At 57.7% G+C, this 20,291-nt stretch overlaps 10 protein-coding genes across 10 annotated transcripts; 5 read left to right on the forward strand and 5 right to left on the reverse strand.

The window, feature by feature from the left end:
* Positions 1–323: 323 nt before the first annotated feature.
* Positions 324–1,127, forward strand: TRAVEDRAFT_121200 (NAD-P-binding protein; the record flags this gene model as incomplete). Its single annotated transcript, XM_008039422.1, has 1 exon — positions 324–1,127. One exon carries the CDS (start codon positions 324–326, stop codon positions 1,125–1,127), a length of 804 nt encoding a protein of 267 aa, XP_008037613.1.
* Positions 1,128–1,636: 509 nt separating this feature from the next.
* TRAVEDRAFT_121157 (uncharacterized protein) lies at positions 1,637–2,806 on the reverse strand (the record flags this gene model as incomplete). Its single annotated transcript, XM_008039423.1, has 3 exons — positions 1,637–2,002; positions 2,083–2,566; positions 2,625–2,806. 3 exons carry the CDS (start codon positions 2,804–2,806, stop codon positions 1,637–1,639), a joined length of 1,032 nt encoding a protein of 343 aa, XP_008037614.1.
* Positions 2,807–3,474: 668 nt separating this feature from the next.
* TRAVEDRAFT_58099 (uncharacterized protein) lies at positions 3,475–5,142 on the reverse strand. The gene is made up of 6 exons (XM_008039344.1): positions 4,760–5,142; positions 4,643–4,703; positions 4,348–4,589; positions 4,207–4,281; positions 3,723–4,153; positions 3,475–3,670 (listed from the first exon to the last, which is right to left on the reverse strand). The coding sequence occupies exons 1-6, from the start codon at positions 5,124–5,126 to the stop codon at positions 3,647–3,649; spliced, it is 1,200 nt and encodes a 399-aa protein (XP_008037535.1). The 5' UTR covers positions 5,127–5,142; the 3' UTR covers positions 3,475–3,646.
* A 2,017-nt stretch (positions 5,143–7,159) lies between these two features.
* Positions 7,160–7,678, forward strand: TRAVEDRAFT_121959 (uncharacterized protein; the record flags this gene model as incomplete). The annotated part of the gene is made up of 1 exon (XM_008039424.1): positions 7,160–7,678. The coding sequence occupies one exon, from the start codon at positions 7,160–7,162 to the stop codon at positions 7,676–7,678; it is 519 nt and encodes a 172-aa protein (XP_008037615.1).
* Positions 7,679–8,020: 342 nt separating this feature from the next.
* On the reverse strand, positions 8,021–9,465 carry TRAVEDRAFT_122450 (fragmin60; the record flags this gene model as incomplete). The annotated part of the gene is made up of 5 exons (XM_008039425.1): positions 8,021–8,421; positions 8,471–8,866; positions 8,918–9,038; positions 9,100–9,267; positions 9,370–9,465. 5 exons carry the CDS (start codon positions 9,463–9,465, stop codon positions 8,021–8,023), a joined length of 1,182 nt encoding a protein of 393 aa, XP_008037616.1.
* A 404-nt stretch (positions 9,466–9,869) lies between these two features.
* Positions 9,870–11,208, forward strand: TRAVEDRAFT_122117 (Aldo/keto reductase; the record flags this gene model as incomplete). Its single annotated transcript, XM_008039426.1, has 9 exons — positions 9,870–9,914; positions 9,982–10,045; positions 10,101–10,231; positions 10,291–10,400; positions 10,451–10,532; positions 10,585–10,679; positions 10,740–10,865; positions 10,924–10,976; positions 11,030–11,208. The coding sequence occupies 9 exons, from the start codon at positions 9,870–9,872 to the stop codon at positions 11,206–11,208; spliced, it is 885 nt and encodes a 294-aa protein (XP_008037617.1).
* Positions 11,209–11,447: 239 nt separating this feature from the next.
* On the forward strand, positions 11,448–13,043 carry TRAVEDRAFT_146982 (uncharacterized protein). Its single transcript, XM_008039427.1, has 2 exons — positions 11,448–11,976; positions 12,046–13,043. The coding sequence occupies exons 1-2, from the start codon at positions 11,612–11,614 to the stop codon at positions 12,890–12,892; spliced, it is 1,212 nt and encodes a 403-aa protein (XP_008037618.1). The 5' UTR covers positions 11,448–11,611; the 3' UTR covers positions 12,893–13,043.
* Positions 13,044–13,078: 35 nt separating this feature from the next.
* On the reverse strand, positions 13,079–14,814 carry TRAVEDRAFT_64339 (acid protease; the record flags this gene model as incomplete). Its single annotated transcript, XM_008039428.1, has 6 exons — positions 13,079–13,342; positions 13,403–13,818; positions 13,869–14,154; positions 14,217–14,256; positions 14,313–14,389; positions 14,445–14,814. The coding sequence occupies 6 exons, from the start codon at positions 14,812–14,814 to the stop codon at positions 13,242–13,244; spliced, it is 1,290 nt and encodes a 429-aa protein (XP_008037619.1). The 3' UTR covers positions 13,079–13,241.
* Positions 14,815–16,528: 1,714 nt separating this feature from the next.
* Positions 16,529–18,052, reverse strand: TRAVEDRAFT_71313 (uncharacterized protein; the record flags this gene model as incomplete). The annotated part of the gene is made up of 2 exons (XM_008039429.1): positions 17,941–18,052; positions 16,529–17,874 (listed from the first exon to the last, which is right to left on the reverse strand). The coding sequence occupies exon 2, from the start codon at positions 17,870–17,872 to the stop codon at positions 16,529–16,531; it is 1,344 nt and encodes a 447-aa protein (XP_008037620.1). The 5' UTR covers positions 17,873–17,874; positions 17,941–18,052.
* A 397-nt stretch (positions 18,053–18,449) lies between these two features.
* TRAVEDRAFT_146991 (zf-DHHC-domain-containing protein) lies at positions 18,450–20,075 on the forward strand. The gene is made up of 7 exons (XM_008039430.1): positions 18,450–18,564; positions 18,633–19,007; positions 19,088–19,122; positions 19,215–19,334; positions 19,413–19,513; positions 19,570–19,830; positions 19,921–20,075. Exons 1-7 carry the CDS (start codon positions 18,525–18,527, stop codon positions 20,015–20,017), a joined length of 1,029 nt encoding a protein of 342 aa, XP_008037621.1. The 5' UTR covers positions 18,450–18,524; the 3' UTR covers positions 20,018–20,075.
* Positions 20,076–20,291: the final 216 nt, after the last annotated feature.

Here is a 20,291-nt window from a genome sequence, read left to right on the forward strand (position 1 = left end):
TGGTCTACAGTACCCCTCTCCTACCTACCACCAACTGACGACCAGCACGACCACTACCAGTCGGTATGCGATCATTCGAAGGTCAAATTTACATAGCATCGTGCGCTACTCTGTAGGAGGTTAGTCGGCATGGATGACTTTCAGAGGCTGACGTTCGCTCGCCAGGCTTGGAATGCAGACTGCTGCAATCGGCGTGCGACAGCCCCGCCTTAAATCGGGTACACTCGGGCTTTTGCCCTACAGTTACCCTCACCTCTCTCCAACCCCAACTTGCTCGTACTCTGGACACATAGCAAGGGTCACCAGCACAGTACTACTCAGCGATGTCGCCCTTCATCCTGATTTCACCCGCTACGCGTGGTATCTCCCTTGCGCTCATCCGCCATTACCTCAGTTCCACGTCACTACCAGTCTTTGGGACATACAGACCAACTTTTCCCTCGTCCAAGGAACCTCGGACGCCAGACTCGGTACGCGAACACATTCTCCAGCCTCTCAGCGGCGTCGATCCCTCCCGTCTGCGCCTCCTCCCGCTTGACTTCACTTCGGAGGAGAGCATCGCTGCTGCGGCAGACGCACTCGCGGCCGCGCTTCCCAAGGATACCGAGTCCTACATCCGCGTCGCGTTCTTTCTTGCGGGCATCTTGTACCCCGAACGCCAACCTAACGACTTCTCGCTGGAGAACATCTCAGAAACGTTCAACCTCAACGTCATCGCGCACATGCTCCTCATCAAGCACTTCTCTCGCTTTCTGCCCCCCGCCTCGGCCGGCAAAGCGAGTGATGCGCTCGCGAAGTGGGTCCACGTCTCTGCCCGGGTCGGCTCGATCTCGGACAACAAGCTCGGCGGGTGGTACTCGTACCGCGCCTCCAAGGCCGCGCTCAACCAGATCATCCGCACGTTCGATCTCCACCTGCAGGCCAAGAAGCTCCCCGCGATCAGCGTCGGGGTACATCCGGGAACAGTTAAGACGGATTTCAGCAAGCAGTTCTGGAGCGGAGTCAAGCCCGAAAAGCTGTTCGACCCTGCGTATGCTGCTGAGCGGCTAGCCGAGGTTGTCAAGGGGCTTGGGAAAGGCCAAAGGGGGAGGATTTGGGACTGGAAGGGCGAGGAAGTGAAGCCCTGATGTTCCGAAGGCTCCCCTGCCGGCCACTGTTTCATCTAGGCGCGTCTGTGAATGTGAGCTCGTCCCCGATTATAAATATAATGGGGAATATGTTGAGCTTTCATCACGCACCTTCGCGTTGTAAGTATTTGGATTCACCGAGGCCATTAGTCTACTTAGCGTCCTGTTGGAAGCACTCTATATGCCAGGTAAGTATCCTCCGGTCCCTTGAAGACACTCGCTGGATGTAATCTCTGCTCACGCAGCCCTTCGGTTCTGAGGTGCACATTTCAGGCTAGATACACACATGCAGGTACCCACAACGGCCAAAGGCACGGAGATCTCAACCATGAATGCAAAAATTCGGATGACATTTCGCTAGTTATACAATCAGGTAAAGTATGTGATAAATCCGTATCTTCCTCACCCACAACAACCCGGGAAGAGAACCACCACAGCGCGCTAGGACAAAACATGACTGGGCCAGCGCACCCAGGGACCGGGAGCAATCACAAACGAGAGAAGCACGGTCATGCCCAAATGGTAGCGAACACGCCGTTCAGCCACTCCTGGAACTTGTCCAGCTTGTACATGCCCCGGGCGCCGGTGAAGCCGCCGACAACCAGTGTGAAGTGCGTGAGGGACAGCGCGATGACCAGCGCAATCACTGACGACAGGCTGACGAGCGGCTCGTCGGACGGCGGCTGCGACGCCTGGAAGACGATCTTCGGCTCCAGATCCGTCGCCGGCGGGCTCGGGGGTGACGACTCGACTGGGGAGTGCAGCGGGGAGTCGATCTCAACGTCCGACGAGCTCGAGCTCGAGCTCGACGGTGCGTGGAGCGCGTCGAAGATCGCAGTGTTGTAGTCGAACGCGAGCTCCGCCTCGTCCAGGATCTCGGCTGTGCAGAAGAACACGGACACACAGGCACGTCAGCACTATTTCTGGATTCCCCGCGCAAAGCACAGCACGCCACGCTACCTTTGAGCTCCGTACTGTCCCCGACGCCCGCGTTCATGCCCTCCCGGTACCAGTCCTTGATCTTCTTGAGGTCGCCCATCGTCCCCGCCGAGGCGCTGCTCGCGCCGCCGAGCGGCCGGAACTCATAGAAGCTCACGCCCGCACCGTCCTCGAGCCCGTACGCCTTCACGATGCGCCTGCGGATGAACTGCCCGCCGCTCAGGTCGCCAAGGTAGCGTACGTACGCGTGCGCGAGGAGCCGAGACGGGTCCGGGCCCGCCGCGAGCTCCCGGATCCGCGCGACGTATTGGGTGAGCGCTGCGGGCGGCGCGGTCTGGAGCGCGACGTGCAGCGGGTGCGTCTGCCAGGACGACTCGGGCACGCCGAGCAGGTAGCTGATGTCGGCGGCGATGCTGGCGGTGCGCGCGAAGAGCCCCGGGTTGTGCGTGGGCGCGAGCACAGGGTGTGTGGCGTGCTGCTCTAGGGCACGCTCGAACGCGCTGCGGGCACGGGGAACGTTGTCAAGATGGACATTCTGCGATGAGGGAGCGTACTCACTCGTAGACGTGGTAGACCATCATGAGGAAGCGGATATATTCCTCCTTGTCCAGCTCGCCACGGGCGAGCCACTTTGCGCCCTGGCTGTGTTCAGCCCGTTCGTGCGCCGCGGAGGTGCCCTTGCGGAGAATGTCCGCCACAGGGAGAGAGAGGTCTACTACAGCCGCGGTAGAAGTAGCCATTGCGGGGGCAGAGCAGCTGGCGTGCGGGGCGTTGCGAGGGAGGCAAGGAGGGTGGTGGGTCCTTGGATGTGGGGGGAAAGGAAGGAATAGATGTTGCTTAATAAACAGAATACACCTCCGCAGGAGGCGATGACCCGTGCACAAGCTAGCCTAGGATGAGGAGTCCCGAGGAACCGGAAGGAAGGAGGGATTTCGGAGGGAGACGAGGAGGGCCAGCTGCAGGAAAGAGCACGCAACGGCACCTGTGCTGATCACACCATCTTTATCTTATCTGATAACTCGTTTCGCACTACCCTCAGCTTGGCGCCCTTCGCAGATCTGGGCGCAGCGTCCGCTTCGGGCGTTCTTGGAAGCCGATGTTCCTTTCTACCACCGCATGCCGCCGCCCCTCGTCAGCTCTCCTGGTCCAGCGTTCAAACTAAAATCCAAGAGCTGCGGCACAGTCCATGGACGTGTCCTGTACATCACAAGCGCTAGCATATGACGCTCATATCCATTGGTGGAGTACATACTACATACTGGCATGCTGAGACGGTGACGAGGGACTTCTAAATACGGTACGGAATAACCACGGACTTCCTTGTGCGAACGTACGAGGGCCGGTGGAGAGAAGACGAAGCTACGTAAAATACAGAGACGGTTTGCCTTAAACCGCACAGGAGATGCCACGCAATACACGAATGCGAAATAACGTAGGTCACACCGCGGCGTACGTGCCGAGTGGAATAAAATATTGCTGACGAACACCGTCCGACGAAGATATTGAATGATGAAGAGAACCGGGAGCCGGGGGGAAAGATGACGTGCGCGAGGGGGCGCGGGGGGAGGCGTGCAGACACCTCAAGGCATCTCCGCGGCGAAGAGCTGTGGGAGAACATGAGCCAATACACCCCCGAATACAGCAAGGTAAACTCACCCTTGCCACGCCAACGTCCGGACCATGAACGGGCGTCGGCGGCGTAGACAACGGTCTGACTACAGAGCGAGCCGCCCAAATGCCATCCGGGCGGTACATGCCAGCAGGGGGTTCGCGATCGAGAAGCGTGCTTCCGTCCACAATGCGATGTGGCGAGTACGCTTGGGGCATCGCCACTGGCTGTGCGGCGGGTGTAATGAGTGTGAGGCTCTTCTTCGCGCGATGCATGGCCTTCGGGGTAGGGGCTGCCTGGATGGACGCTGGAGCCGCCATGGGAAGACCAGTAGGGAGTGTGGGGAAGGCGAAGGCCTGGATTGAGGGCACGAAGGGGTACATGACCGGATACGGGACGAGGACGGGAGAAATGGGGGAGATGGGGCTGAACATGGGGGCTTCCGGATAGCCGTAGACGGAGTCATCTTCATCCTCATCTAAACGGCCGTATATCAGTATAAGCCAGATAGCACCAATAATAGCGACCTACTGGTTTCTGGATGAGCATACTTGCAGTCGACGCCCTCTGAGCACCGCCCCATCAAGAAGTTCTCACATACTTCCCCTGAACACGCATACGAAGCACACATTAGTCAATTTATGATTGATGCCACGAAGACTGGGAGCTTACGTTTTCCTCCCAGCGTGACCCCGCCGCCGACAACCCGCCAGGTGACGGGGTAGAAGTTGGTCTTCTGGTCCTCCGCCGTCACTGAGGAGCATGTTGGCGCCTCGGATGTCGCCGCAGTGCTCGAAGAGAGCTCGCCTTGTACGCTAGAGTCTGCTGCACTCTCCTCTTCGCCCTCTGACATAACTTCCGCGGCCACAGCAAGACCTGTCGGGAGCCTTCCGTGCTCCGGGGTCTCGTGCATACTGCAACGCATCGTCAGTGGCGCACACAAAGTAATATGACTGGCGTCCTTTACAAGTTGCACCTATCGCCCTTGACGCACCCTGTGGGCTCTGCGAAGAACCGGCATGGCTTTGCTGCACGTACACAGGTGAGCCACTTGACGCATGCACCCACGCAGAACGCCACTCACTTCGGAAGAACTGATTTCTCTTCTGCGCCCGGTGTGGCGCCGCGGTGGCACCCCGCCCTGAACGCACGCTCTCTGTCCGATATACCGGGTCCTGCACGCGCCGGCCTACCGGACTACGTCTCTCGTGGTCGGTCGGAGTAGGGGAATCCGGCATCGACGCCGATGTGGGCGTCGTCGGTGGCGCGGGCGGGAGGGTAACGCGGAGACTCTTCGCGGTGTCGACAGTGAGACGCCACTTCTCGACGTGCGATGTCTGCGCTGGAGGGGTGCGGGACGGACGCCTCGGAGCGTCTCCGCGAGCACTCCGAACTCGCGTGTCGGCACTGCTCTCGAGTACCTTCGCAGGAGCGGGCGGTTCCACATACATTGGCTCGTTGAAGAGGAATGGGTTGTAGGGCTGGTAGAGCGACTGGGCTACGACGGCGTAGTTGGAGAAGGGGCTGAATGAGGCGGTCGAGGAGGGCACCGTGGAGACGTGCAGGTAGGAGCAGTCCTCCCCGTAGCGACAACGCCCGAGCGGGAAGTTGCGGCAGAGTTTGGCTGCAGTTTGTATGAGCAAACGCGTACGGCGTAGAGTTAAGAGGGACGCACTGCGATATTTTGGGTTTCTCTGGGTCTGCCTCTCGCCGTTGGCCATTTGGTCGAAAGGAGCGCGTTCTCCGTTCATGGTGGTAGCTGGGAAGAGGAAGGAGGAAGGATGATCAGCCCTTCGCACGTACTTATGGTCAGAAGGAAATTGTGGGCGCAATCTCACCTGCAGGCAGGAATCCGATGATTTATTGTGTTGCGTCCGCTCACCTGAGATCAAAAAGACGCCCAAGGTGCCACTGCAGTAAGAACGTCTGCGGCACTCAGATCCAGCAGCAAGAGCAGCAACACCGATGGCAGCAGCAGCCTCGACTGTTTTCTAGGAGAAGTGCGTCAAGCAGGAGCGGCCTCGCCAAGCCGTGCTCTGGACGCACGGCTTATATGCAGCTTGCGCGAGCAAGAACATAGGTACAGGACCCGCGGGTCTTGTGTGAGCGGCACTGAACCAAGAAGGCGAACAATGTCTGCATCTGCTTAGTAATCGTAGAGTCTGTTCAGATTCGAGCGCAGCCTTTTGTCCCAGTACGCGTCGCCCGGAAAGATGGGCGGAGAAGAGGCGATCGAAGATGGACATAACAATAAGACCTTGCGGGCGTGCGGCACCACGGCGTTTCGCGCTGAACGGGCGAGAACACGTTTCAGAAGACAATTGCGGGTGTTCTGATGTGAATCCGGATTTCTAGCGTGCGATGGCACTCGATGCAGACGAGGACGAGTTGTTGTAAGACGCCTGCGAATCCTCCTAGATGACTTACACAGCGGGCCACGAGATATCGCGTTTTGGACCGGGCCAGATTTGGGGCCCCGGAGGCGGATCTGGTCCGCGCCGTGTGTAAGGCATACGCCCCGAGGGATTCGATTTGGTCAGGGAACTTTGTAAGGCTCTTCAAGGATCATGAAATTCGCTCGACGCGACCCACAATCTTGTCCCGAACGAACGGGTGGTCGGGGCGTGTGTAAGGCCTCGCGCGTCCGGAAAGCCCATTTTGGTCCACCCGGTGTAAGGCATAGAGCTCCCGGAAGCCCCATTTTGGTCCGGACACCGTGTAAGGAATCCGGGAGGATTATCAGGGGTCCTGTTGTTGTCTGGAGGAGTGGCAGGAAGAGAGACGGTTGACTCGGCGCACAAGCACGCGGTAACTTAAACGGGCAAAACGGTTCCTTGCGACGCCACGAGGCGCCTGCCTTTCCGTGTGATTTCGCTCGCCGGTGCCGACCTGCACAATATTTACCCTGGACGTGCCTCTCTACTTTAACATCGAACTACCACGTCTTCAGGGCACCAAGCCGCCTTTGAGCGCAGAAAACACAGCTCATTTACTACCACCATCTGGAGGACCGATTTTTCTAGCCGTTGCCCATGAACACATCACCCGATACACCGCGCTTCCACCATCGCGTGCCACGGCGCGCGCAGAGACAAAAGGTGCATCCCAAAGCTCAGAGAGATTCCTGGCAACTACGCATATGACCCGCTCAGATGGTTTAGCGTTCGCTCTGCGTGCATGCATGCTAGCGTATTACTCCATTATTGTGTAAGTCCATACATAGCCGACACTCAAAAGAAGCTAGAGTGGAGTGCAGTGTACGCTCAAAGTACCGGTCCGATGTTCCTGCAGTCAACCATGCTGAGTACCTCGTTTTCCCCCGCATCACCCGGCGCTAGTGACATACGGTCCTCGCTCATCTTCCCCAACCTGCACAGTGGCCTGATATCTGCAAAGTAGCCGTCTTCTTTACTGAGGATCGCTGGATCGTTCAATCGCTGACTTGATGCACAGTCTAGTGACCATTCGAAGTGCAGGTCCAAACATGGCTTTGCGCGCCACCATCCAACCTGTTAAGTTGGATTCCAACTCCCTCTACATCTATACTCTTCCTCGCCTCTCAAACACATTCCATTGGGCACTCGTACATATCGACGAGAAAGGTGTTGCCACCCGCCACCACTGGGCCGCCACCACACTAGATCCACAGGGCCCAGAGGCATATGTCGAGCAAGCGTTGCCACACGGGCCACTATCCAAAGTCGAAAAGGACCACATCCTCGCGTACTTCAAGATCTCGGAGTATAGCCCCATAGACGTCACAGCGCTCCGGCGTACCTGTGCTTCTATCTTCCCCAAAAGCTATTCCACCGCACAAGCGAACCGGCGCGCGGACATCACCTGCCGCGCATGGATCACGCACATCTTGGGACAGCTCATCAGCCCCGAGCGTGCACAGGAGATCGAGGAGCTCGTGAAGAAGCACAGCACGACGTGCTCCAACACGTTCGCCACAGACTTCCTGTTCCAGAGACCATACGAAATGCAGGTGTACACGTTGTAACCAGGTGTGGTCTTTCGTTGTGGCGACCGATCTTTGAGTGCTGCACTGAACCGCACTCTTCTACGCAGAATCGACGTGCTCCAACTCATCATCTCGCGTATGCACCACGTATGCATCACCCCACAATTGATCGGAGATGATTGTGTACTCTCGCCACCGTCGAACTTCATCACCGCTGAACCTTTCCGTGCTCCTCCCGGACTGTGTTTTCCCCTTCCCAAAACTATCCCTACAATATCCGCCTCGCCTCCGTTCTTCCAAATCCGTCGCTCCATCTCACATATGTACCAGGTATCACCATACGCATACACAATTTACATGCTACTTCTACTCTTCCAAACTTCACGCACCGATCGCGCTCAAGAACGCGTCCGTCTCCTGACCCTCGTGCATCTTGACTATCTGCGCCGCATATGCGGCGCGTCCCGCGCCCCGCTTCTTCTGATACAAGTACCACTGGCCGTACTGCAGCGCGAGCCGACGCTCCGTAAGCGACGCGCCGCTGCCCACCCAGACGTACACGGCTGGCGACGCGTGGTTCGCGGTATCGTCAAGTACGAACGCGTCGGATGAGGAGAGTGTGGAGAACGCTGGGGGCGCGACGCGCTCGAAGGTGACCTGTCCGCTTGCGTCGGACAGCTGTAGCAGTGCCTTTTCGGAAGCAGCGGGTCCCTCTTGCGCATCCGGGACGCGTGTCAGGCCCAGCGCGGTCAGGAGTACGCCTGCGCCTTCCCCGTGTTCGTCTGCAGGCACCAGTTGGTACGTTAAACAATAAGCAGGGTTGAAGAGAACACGCACCCCAAACTGTCGTGTTTGACGATCCGCCGCGCTCACTCGCGAGGGATTGCACGAATTCCGCGGCCTTAAACCGCACCTTCCCAGGGCTCTTGCTCGTGTTGAACTGCCAGACCTGGTTGCCCATATCGAGCACATACACGTCGCCCTGGTAGACACTTGAACCCGAGTCGGGCACCTCGCGGACCTGCAGGTGCGCCACCGCTCGTCCGGTGATTTGAGTCGCGCTGATGCGATAGAGCCTGCGCGTGTCGTCTACAGGTGGGGCGGAGACATGGTGGAATCCAGAAGCGACTCCTCCGTGTAGGGAAATGAAGCGCGGGAAGTAGGAGAGGAAGCGCGCGGACTCGTACTCCTGGATCTCGCGGTATTGGACCGGCTTGCCACCAAGATCTACATGTGTTGTCAGTATAAGGAAAATATTTAGTGACGGGAAAGTCTTACGGTCGTCCAGCTCGACCGTCTTGTAAGCGGCCGTCCCGGCCTCGTCCTGGGTGGTTTCCGCACCCAGCCAGAAATGCAGGTCGTAGAACAGCTCTTCCCTGTTCTCTTCCTTCTTGTAGGTCTGTTGGAGTGTATATATGAGTTCCATTTATGAAAGTGTCATGTAATGAAAATACACTTACGTGGAGAACTATGTACGAGTCCCCGTTGTAGAAGTAGCCGTAATGGGACTTGGGCCATTCTTTCACGCTGAACTGTTCGATGCGCCAAATCTGTACACCAGGCTGCTGCCCTGCTACTTCCCAAGCCGTTTCCTTGTCACCTGCATGCTCTCTGACCTGCTTCTCGAGCTGTCCAAAGGATAAGTACGTTTCGATCGAGGGTGGTGAACATTAATGCGACGAGACTCGCAACCGTCAAGGCACTGGATATTAGTAAGTCTAAATACTCACGTCCGATCCAAGCAGCGCTATGTTTGAGTCCTCAATGTTATACTTTGTGGGCCTGGTGAGAAAAGGTCCTCCATGACCAGATGCAGTGGTATCCATGGTCGAAGAGTTGTCTCAAGAGGGTTAAGAGAGTTAGAGACACGATGGCTGCCATGGAGAGCAGATAAGATTAGATTGAAGGGTACCTCCCCGTTATCTAATCTATGGCGGCTTCAGCATGCGAGTTGACGATCCCCGCACTTTGGCACGGCCGATATCAGCTCACTCAGCAATGCACCCGCCGTGCTATACTTGTCCTCGTTGTCTCTCACATCGTCAAAAGCCATAACGCGCCCCCTGGCGTCGCTATCGTCCTCTTTCACTCTTTTCTAAGTCTTTGAGCGCACCTACAGGACATACCACAGGATGCCGTTCGGGACGGTCACGCTGAACGATGGCAATAAGGTGCCAGTTCTGGTTCGTCTGGAGGGGATGCAGACACTGACGTATGTCTCTCATTATAGATGCCATTCATAGCGTTCGGGACAGGGTCGAAGTGGAAGGGACAGGTATGTAACGACTGACGCTAGATATCTAGATTACCGCGTCTCGCGAGCTCAACCTGAACTTTGTCAGGACGTCACGGACTACGTGATACAGGCCATTGAGACCGGGTTCTCGCACCTCGATACCGCCCAATGTACGCGTCAACAGTCCATTCACCTACTTCACGACGCTGAGATGGATGAATGCAGGGTACGGAACGGAGGACAGTGTCGGGCGAGCAATCCACGATAGTGCCCTCGACCGTTCGGAGCTTTACATCACGACCAAATGGTCTGGCCTCAGTACAATCCCCGAGGCCATTGACAACAGCCTCAGCAAGGTAATGAGCCGGAAAACATAGTCATTAGCATGCATTAACATATCTCGGTAAACACATAGCTGGGGCTGAAGCAAGTTGACCTCTACCTGATTCACAACCCAGCGATGATCAACGACCTGGAAGAAGACTGGCGTTCGTTTGAGAAGATCAAGGAAGCGGGATTATCCAAGTTCGTAGCGTCCGCCCTCTTACGTATCATCCACTGAACCCCGCCAAAAGGAGCATTGGCGTTAGCAACTTCGGCCTCCCGCTGCTGGAGAAGCTGATCAAGATTGCGAAGGTCAAACCCGCTGTCAACCAGGTCAGCTCGATTTGTGGGACCGTCGTTTCTTCCGCTAACTTCTCGCCTGTAGATTCTCTTCCACCCGTACAACTACGCAGAGAACAAGGCCCTGCTGGAATTCAGTGCGAAGCACGGGATCATCACCGAAGCATACAGCAGCCTTCAGTGAGTGGCGCTGCTCGTACTACTGTATCTATTGGACAGTTGTTTACGTTAAAAACGCAGGCCAATCACGAAGTATCCAGGAGGGCCTGTCGATAAGCCCGTCGCGGCGGCAGCCAAACGCTTGAACGCCAGTGATGTCCAAGTTCTCCTGGCATGGGTTAAGAGCAAGGGCGTGGCTATCGTAACGTGAGTTTTACCTGTTGCCCGAATACGCGAACCACCCTCATTCGCATTCCATGTCTAGAACAAGCTCTACCAAGGAACACTTGGAGGAGTACCTGGCTGTGGCTGATCTACGTGAGTGCTGACAGTGCCTACAACGAAGCAATACTGATACCCCTGCGCTGCAGCAGAATTGACCGACGAGGAAATTGCCGCCATAGACGAGGCTGGGGCCAAGGGGCCTCCGAGCACCATTTCAATCACTTTCTCGAGAATGAAGAAGAACTGGTACCGCAACAGGTACATTCTTGGGCCGGGGCTCCTGTTCCAGTTCTGTGCTTTCTTGTTCGTTATGGCGAGGTCGTGAAGGGCGCTCTAGTATGTATTAGCTAGATTTGTCGCCTGTAGCTTTCTCCCTGGGTATTGCAATGGGATGTCTCATTTGGAAGGCCTCTAGGGGCTTGTGCAATTGATTCCGCTCATGCAGACGTCATGGGGGCGTCAGGAACGGAGAGCAAGCCTCGGGGAGTTTAGCGCGTCTATCAGGGGCGGCCGCTGAGCGGAAGACGGAGCGGCAGAGAAGCAGGCCGAGCGTGTTGTCCTCCTCCAGCTCGCAACACACCCCATCGGCATATATACCCTCGTCTCCTCTAGCATGCCCTCCACTCTGGTGCTCTAAACGTCGAGCAGCGCGACTTAACTCTCTGGTGGACATCATTCCCTCTACGAATTCGCGTCAGAACTTCGATCAGCCGAGACGCTAGCGCATAATGGATCACGACAACCACCCTGCGCTCCCGCCCGACAGCCCTCTGAACTCATTCCTGAACGATGGCATGCTGCTCCTATCCATGCCCGGTCCACGGCTTCCGTCAAGAGACCCGACATACTACATCAACGATGGCAACAGCGTCCTGCTCGTGGAGAACACGCTCTTCAAGGTGCACCGCTCGGTCCTGACGAAGGACAAGTCCGCGTTCGAGACGATGTTCCAGCTGTCGGGCGAGACGGACTCGGCGCGCTCGGACTCGAGCATGACGACCACGCAGGAGGGCGAGAGCGACGACAACCCCATCAGGCTGCAGGGCGATACCGCGGACGAATTCCGTGCACTCCTCTGGGCGTTATATGCGCTGTGAGTGCCTTCCTCGACGTCTGTGGGTGTGTTCCCCGACTAATTGTATTTCATTCCCCAACGATGAAGACCGCACGAGCTCACCACCGCAATGTCCGGGGAGGCCGACTGCACGCTCCTCGTCTCCCTCGTCCGAATTACCCACAAGTACCAGTTTCGCAACATCATGACATGGGCCCTCTCCGCGCTGCATCACTTCTACGCGCGCCCTGGCGCGTTCGACAACATGCTTACCAGGGCCGCGTCCCCCACGCCCGGCGTGCCCACTCTTCCGCATACGGGGCCCCTAACTCCCGGTCCCTCGCCCGCGCACCCACCGACGCTCGTGCAACTCACGGAGCTCGCCGCGCTTTGCGAGCGAGCGGACCTACTGGAATGCACAGTCGCACAATGGAAGCGGCTGATCGGCGAGCGACACGACCTGGCGCTCGCGCTCACGATCGGGGAACGCTTCAACCTGCGGCCCGTCGTCGGGCTCGCGTACCACGCGCTTATGCTGCGGGGGAAGGCGCACTGGGACGCGGAGCGCGCCCTGACGCGCGCGCAACGCGTGCGCCTGCTCGCAGGCTTCTACGCGCTCACGAAGCTGTGGGAGGTGCTCCCCGCGCAGCCACCACCGCTCACGCACGGGGCGCGGTGCGCGAGCCAGCAACGATGCACGAAGGCGTTCGGGACACTTTGGCGCACGGTGCTGGAGACGGGGACGCAGGTGATGCCGGGGATTGCCCGGGAGGATCTGCTGGGGAAGATCATGCTCGCGGAGAGCGTGATGAAGGCAATGGTGGGCGGCGAGATCCCGAGCCAGGGCTTCTTGGACGGCATGCCGCATTGCAGGGAGAGCGCGTTGGTGGCGACGACGATGCGCATGCGGGAAATCAAAGAGTCGCTCGCGGACTACTTCTCAGACGACTTCTAGATTTCTGAGGTTGTATGGCGTTGGGCTTTTTCTCTTACTTGGAGGCATAGGGGGATGTGACACACACACGGAGGTTGCTTATGTATTCGCGCCGAAATAGACACCTGTACTTACTCGCGGACTGTGTACTCATACCCTTGGAGGATTGTATCATGCATATACCCATGCAGGCTACGTGCCTGATATGTTCTTATTCCGTTCGGCGGTGCTACGTGTGTGCTAAACATACATTGATCTGTCCACGTTCATTCCACTACAGTACACCATCGCTACGTAAGTCATGCAAGAAGTCCATAGTTGTCCGTCCAGAAGGTCGATAGCCGTATAGAAGTCATGCCGTACCAATCGCTCAGTTCGTCTCAGCGTCGGTGAACGGCGTCGTCGCGAGGCCGACCTGGTTGTTGCCGGTGTCGTACACGCTGTAGAAGCGCTGCAAGAACGCAAAGCCGTCTACAATATCATCATCAGCACACAACGCCACAAGTACGACAAGAAACGCGCGCTACGCACTGATGAAGTCAAGGCCCTGCCCGCTCTGGTTGCCCAGGTCGGACGCAACGAGGTAGATCTTGCCCTCCTCGCCGCCGATCGTCGAGTTGAGCGCGCGCGGCCAGATCTGCGCGTTCGGCGTGAGCTCGAACGACGTGCCGCCGATGTTGAAGAACAGCGACTGCAGGTTCTCGAACTGCGCCTCGGTGATCGTGAGCAGTCCGGTCGTGTTGTCGAGCTTTGCGCCCGTCGCCTTCTGGTACGCCTGGAACGCGTCCGTCGCGATCAGGAGGAGCGTCGTGCCGGTGTCGACGATGCCCGCGGAGCCGGAGAGCAGCGTCGTGTCTTGGCCGTAGGTGAGCTCCTGGTCGATGCCCCAGTACTGGGACGCGGGCGAGGTCGAGGTGATCGGGACGAAGCTCACGTCGCCGGTGGTCCTGGGATGCTGTCAGCACATGCGAATGGCTGTGGGTCACGAAACACGTACTTGCTAGTGTCGACACCACCGAAGGTGAGCTCGCCGTTGAGAGCACCGCTGTCGGTGGTCGGCTGGTAGAAGATGCCGATCGAGTCGTTGGCGATAGTGCCCTGCGCGAAGAGGTTGTCCGTCACGGTCGGCACGGGCTGGTTGCTCCCGACGGTGCCCTGGGTGAGGTCAACAGGCCCGATGCCGAGGATGCCGTCAACATCGCTGAAGCCCTGGGCAGTTGAGGCGACGCCGATGCTCTGGTTCTGGATCACGAGGTCGGACGAGATCGTGACAGTGTCGGTGACTACATATGCGGTCGCCATGAGCAACGTTGTTCATGGAGTAATCATAGGTGGAGTAACTCACACTCGGTACCGGAGAAAGAGCCGGAGCCGTAGCTGACGTTCTGCAGAAGAGTGGGGCTCAGCAGTACTCCACAGTAGGCTAGAAGGCCGGACTCACGACGCTCTGCCCGGTGCTCTTGCTGGTGCTGGTCTTCTTGTAAGCCTGACCGGCACCAACCCAGGTGTTGGAGCTCCCTGTGAATATAGCGTCAATATCACCTGAACGTGGGCGAGCGCACCATAGACCTACCAGTGTCAATGAGAAGTGTGTATTGTGTGGGCGGGGAGCCGACACCGACAGACGCGGTGTAGGTAACACCAGCGTCGGTGACATCGACACCTCCGCCAGGCGTCGAGGTGGGCGGGGCGGCCCCGGTGCTGCCAGTACCACTGCTACCAGTGCCAGTGCCAGTGCCGATGTCTCCGCCGCCATGGCCGTGGCCGTGGCGACCGTGGTGACGGCGCCGACGCAGCTCATGGAAGGCAGCAGGACCGTGCGGGTTGATGCCCTGCAGGATCTTCTGCGCTCTGGCCCTGTCGCGGGCGATGATGTCCTTCGCATGACGGCCGGCGACGCGGGTCACGAAGGGGACTGAGCGGGATGCGACGAAGTTGGACATGGTGTGAATGGAAGTCGATGTGGTGGTTGGGTTGGCGGTTTCTCAGTGAGAGCTCGCAGGTTTATATACGGAGGCACGGCTAGGTACCCCGCCCGAAGCAGACTAGATGTGGGGAGAGGGGCCTTGGAGGCGGTGGGTCCAGGGGGATGTCATAATCGCATGCGCAAATCCAGAAATAACGCGAGCATCACCGCATAATGGAAGCCGTCAGATAGTACAGATACAGCTGCTTCTCCGGAGGTTCGCGAGGCGCGACCAGGCATGCGTCCTTGATAGGCTACAGTCGGACATGTCCTCTCGTTACGCCATCGCAGGAGCCAGGCAACGGTGCAGCACAGCAGTACGCAGCAAATCCCGAGGGTCGCCCGAGAGAGGTGCCTAGCAGCCCCAAGGCCAATAGCCTTGTGGCGGAACGGGAAGCTGCGCACACTAGAAGAGGTGGGGGCGGGGACAATTGACGCAGTCGGGTCCGAGCACCTGCCCCTCAGCTTCAGGTCATTCCAGGGCAGAAGCAGAGTCAGGCAGAGCCTCGCAGATGAGAAGGCGGAGTAGCGGGCAGTGCGGGGCGCAAAAGATAAGCCACTCCTGGCGAGAACAGTTCAGCAACTCCGCGCACGGGCTCCGTCATATGTCCCCCATGTTGCGAACCTGCCTCTTTCAGCGTTGCACCTGAGAGCTATAAATAACGCACCCGCATGTTCTCGTCTTCTCCGCAGCCTCGTTGTGTGATAGGATCCACGGTGGGACGAGAAGTCAAGGTACGACCGTGCGTCGGCGTACAATAAGCAGCTTACCTCCCAACTATGACCAGCTGCTCTTCCACGCCGCCGGCCCGGCTGAGAGCACGACTACCGTCTCCCAATGTCCCACTCCATCCTGCCCCGTTGCATCAAAATAAGCTTGAGGGACAGACGGGATCCTAAGCCAACAGTCTCGCCAGCTGCGCTGACTGCATAGTGTCCGCAGAAGGCCCACAATAGATCACTTCGAACGCAAAGCTCTGCGGCATCCATGATCGTACGTCGTCGTGCACGCGATGCTTTGCGAGATACCCACAGAATGTCTTCGGAACTTCGTGGCTGTATCAGACAGCGGACGCCGCCTGCATGCAATGGCATACGCGTCCTGTCAGGATGCCACGGATTTGTCTGCACTAGCCAAGGACTCACAAAGTGACGCGTTCCATTGCAAATGATCATGTTATCGAACGCCCGAAGTGCGAGTATGCACTCCCTCGTGACGATGCTACAGATGACGTGATGAACTAGAGTCGACATTGAGGACGTGCCTGGGAGAAGCAACAAGAAGGCGGACCTATTTTTCCCCAGACTGCGGCTGTTCAGAGTGAACCTGTCGGAGGTCCGTCCGGAATATGTAGGTCGGTATGGGACCCTTCGGCTACGGCAGCTAGAAACAGCCATGGTTCTTTTCCACACGGCAGGCCTGGAGCGATGGGGAGCGAAATAATCGTCACGACGGCGTCATCGCAAGACGTGAGGGATCGTATCATGGCGAAAGAGGGTAACATATACAACAACCTCTGGACGGAACTCTCAGTCAGCATTAGTGTTGTTAAGGCAGCGTGCTAGGACTCACATATACAGACATCCGTCCATCCGCAAACAGTATAATGGAATGGAAGCAAGGTCCCGTTCGATCCTAGTCCGCCTTCGTATCACAGATAGTCGAACCATAGCGTCGATAGAACGGCAGATCACCAGAACTTCACCTTTTGGAGGCGCTTCACGACAGACTTCAACGTAACGCGTTTGCGTTTCCCGCTCGCTCGCCGGTCGAGAACGGGCTGTGAAGCAGGAGAAGCAGGAGATACGGCCGCAGCTACAGCGGCTCGATGCACAGGGACTTCTTGGCGGGCGGCCCAGCAGCCTTGCAGACCTTTCACCCGGTCAAGCCAATCTGCCTCCGCTTCCTCGAAGCCGTACACCGTCCTCACGCGACTGGGGAGATATAGGAACCGTCCGTCCGAGGCGCGCGCCAACGCTTCAAAGACGCGCATCACGTCACGGTCCCCGCGCGCGTCCATGCAGCAGGAGCAGTAGAAGTCGGTATTCGAGACGGGCGGCGGTTGGAACACGAAGAGCTCGAGGGTTTCGGCAGGCGGGAGAACTCGGTCCCACGTAACTCGAGAGGCTTTCAGAAGAGGGCCTGAGGGGTTGAAGGTGGGCTGGGTCGCAAGGGGGGTAGCGCTATGGGGAATGCGGGTGACTAGGGGCCTCGTGGGGTATGGTCGGACTGTGGAGGATCCTGATGCGACGTTCGGGGAGGAAGGGTCCCCTAGTTCGATGTATGGGTCCATGATACCACTTTGTGCGCATTCAGCATGGACGATCTCCGCTATGCGCTTGCTGCCCCAAAGGTCAAGTACGGTGAAGCGAAGGTGTGTAAGGGAGGGTGCCAACTGATGGATGAGCGCATGCTCGGGTCGGGTACTTCGTCCTAGGCCATTAAATGCACAAACCAAATGTAACCGGCGAAGACTCGGTATCGAGGGCCACACCGCGTCGTTAGCCTCTTCGTCAGCAACAGCGGCGGTCGCGACAACGTAGTAACGTTTCGCCTGCTCCAGCTGCTCCGGCGTGCATCGCCCTCGGATTGTCAGTTCGACCAGGCAGGGGTAATGAAGAGAAAGCGCCTGGGAAAGGATTATTGCGCTGTCCATGGGAGCCTCGAGGCTGATCATCGCAAGCGTCCTCAACGTCGGAGCGGCATGGCGTAAAATGCCGCGTACAACGCCTGGCCACGTATGCGGCATATGAAAGTGGTTGTAGTCGACCGCGTGCTGGGCAGGTCGGGAGCTAACGAACAGGTGATGAACCGGTCGATGAGGGAGGCCTAGGGCGGGTTGCTGCGAGTAGAGAAGTTTTGCAAAACCTGCTGCCTGTCCATAGCCGTAAATCGCAAGAGAGTTCCACTGGTACGGGTAGGATAGTGCTCGAACGGCTCGTGAGACGAGGGCAAGGGCCCGGCCGGCGGATCCGCCGTCGGTACACGCAAACTCGAAGATGAGCATCTGTATCTCGAGAGGGTAGCCGTCCATCACTGTAAAGTTTATTTTGAGTCAGCGAAGAACATATTAGACAGGCGCGTTGAGTAAACTACGCCTACCATTGAGAACTTGAGCAGTGACCCTGTATCAGTTTGAGGGAGAAATTGGTGGTGCGGTATCTGTCAACCAAGTCTTGCCTAAGGGCACCACTCGTATTCGCGGATGAGACGACGGGCTAGCTCCCAACTATTCAGGACGCTTTTGCTACCAGAAACAGCGGCGGATGCTGGTGGTTGGGGATGAAGATGGAGAATGCGCCAAAAGCCTCCGACGGGGACGCGACGCGGCTCATTTGCCGGCGCCTGCGTCCGGCGATCATCATTAATCACGGCGAAAGCCGATCCGGCGTCTCAAAGTCGCAGCACGGCTGTTCTTACGGCGAACTGCTCTTGAATTTCTACCATCTCGGCTTTCCCTCCTGACTCTCTGCCTCTCCTCTCACGAACCACGGTGACTACAACGACGAATATCCACACAATACTCTCTTTGCTTTCAAATAATTCCACTTTTTCTTGCGCCTTGAGGGCACATCAGCTGCCTTTGAATGCCTCGAGACGACACTCAGACCCCCTTGCTGGACCTACGGCTCCCATTGCCTCCGCGGCCTCGTAAACCTGACGACGACGATATACTTGACGGCGTAATGATCCACAGACGATGGTATCACTTTATACCGCTTTTCAGTGCGTACGAGTTCCTGCTCGCGCTCCCGAAGCCCGACATTGACCAATTTATGCGGCGCGCCATGCAGTCGCGTTCGTCATGATGCTAGCTCCCCATCCATCCCTCCTGGCAATATTTGTCAACTACTACTATCGCGTGCATGATGCACCGCTACGCGGATTCGTGCATATGCTTGTCATCTACACCCTCACGTTTCTCGCTATATCCTCCTTAATCGTCGTACTCGCGCGCGACCCTGGCCCGGTCACTGGCGACAAGAATCAAGGAGAGGAAGGGGGTGACGGGGCTGACGGAGAGGGCGAGAGCTTTTTGGATGCGCTACTAGCACCGCCAGAAGGGGAGGCAGCTCACGGGCCCGGACGATGGTGCAAGAGGTGCTCTGCCCCCAAGCCCGAGCGCGCCCACCATTGCGGAACATGCGGGAGATGTGTGCTGAGAATGGGTGCGTGGTACTCTAACCAGTGTTAGCGCAATATATACTGAACACACGCGTTGCATGGGTTGATGTATGCGCATATATAGACCATCATTGCATGTGGCTGGGACATAAATGCATTGTGAGTGGCCGATGCCCGTGAACCTAAAGACCTGCTGGCTCCAGCACTGAATGCCCACGTCGAATAAGCTTGTCTGATGAACATTTTGGTAGGGTCACCGGACACACGCGTCGTTCGTGCATTTCCTCTTCTGCGTTACCGCGCTCGCGGCATATGTCGCAATCCTTTGCTCGACTGTGGTCTATTGGGCGTTTACCCACCCCCTCAACATCGTGAGCCTCGCAGTCCTTCCCTCTCTTGCTGTGCCCTCCCTGACCTCTCCTTGCTCTGCGCTCTCCACCGAAACGTAGGACGAAACCACGCCAATCCATGCCATATCTTTGGCGCTTTATGGCATGGTCATTGCAATGGTCATCGGCTCGTTCTTTGGCTGGCACCTGTACCTCATCACGTCTGTGTCCCGTGTTACACCCGCTGCTACCCTGAGGAGGCTGATCCCCAACCCAGGTCCAACCAGACCACGATAGAGTCGCTCTCTCCGTTCTGGCTACTGCGACACATCCCTCCTCTGCCGGACAATGCCGACTCGCGTAGGCTGTCGAACCCTCCGCTAGAGCACGAGCTGTCGTTCGAACAGCGGATGCTAGTACGCGACGCCCACCGCCATATACGCCTGTACGACATCGGCGCGCGGAACAACTGGGCCCAGGTGTTCGGATGGTCGCGTCCGTGGGGTTGGCTTTATCGCTTAGCCATTGGGGGTGGCTGGTACGTGCCTCGCGTTCACTATCTCTGGGCAGCAGCTTACATTCACCGCTTCGCCGTCCCATCACCGGCGTTCGATATTCCCTTTGTCAGCACGGGCGATGGGCGCAGCTTTCCCCGCAACCCTCGGTCGGACGAGATGCTATCTCGCCTAGCCGCTGGGCTTGTGAGCGCGGACAAGGATCGCTGATCTTCGCCGTCCCCGAGGCTAAGCCTGTTGTATACCCCCACATGCTAATGGATGAGATACCCCCTTTTAGCCTCAGCGCTGTTGTAAGGAGCTGTGCTGTGTCTGCATCTGTCGTCGATAACGTGGTGAGTTGCTGCTTTTGGACCTTGCATGATGGCGTGGGCACGAAGCTTAGAAGGGTGGGGTGGTGTCTCGGTTGAGTTAGACGGTGTGCTATGGTGGGCGGCAGGGCGGCTGAGTCAGTCGGTCGGCGGTATGCCGTCTGGACCGTCCC

The sequence above is a fragment of the Trametes versicolor genome (genome assembly GCF_000271585.1).
Source record: "Trametes versicolor FP-101664 SS1 unplaced genomic scaffold TRAVEscaffold_5, whole genome shotgun sequence".
Classification (NCBI taxonomy): Eukaryota; Fungi; Basidiomycota; class Agaricomycetes; order Polyporales; family Polyporaceae; genus Trametes; species Trametes versicolor.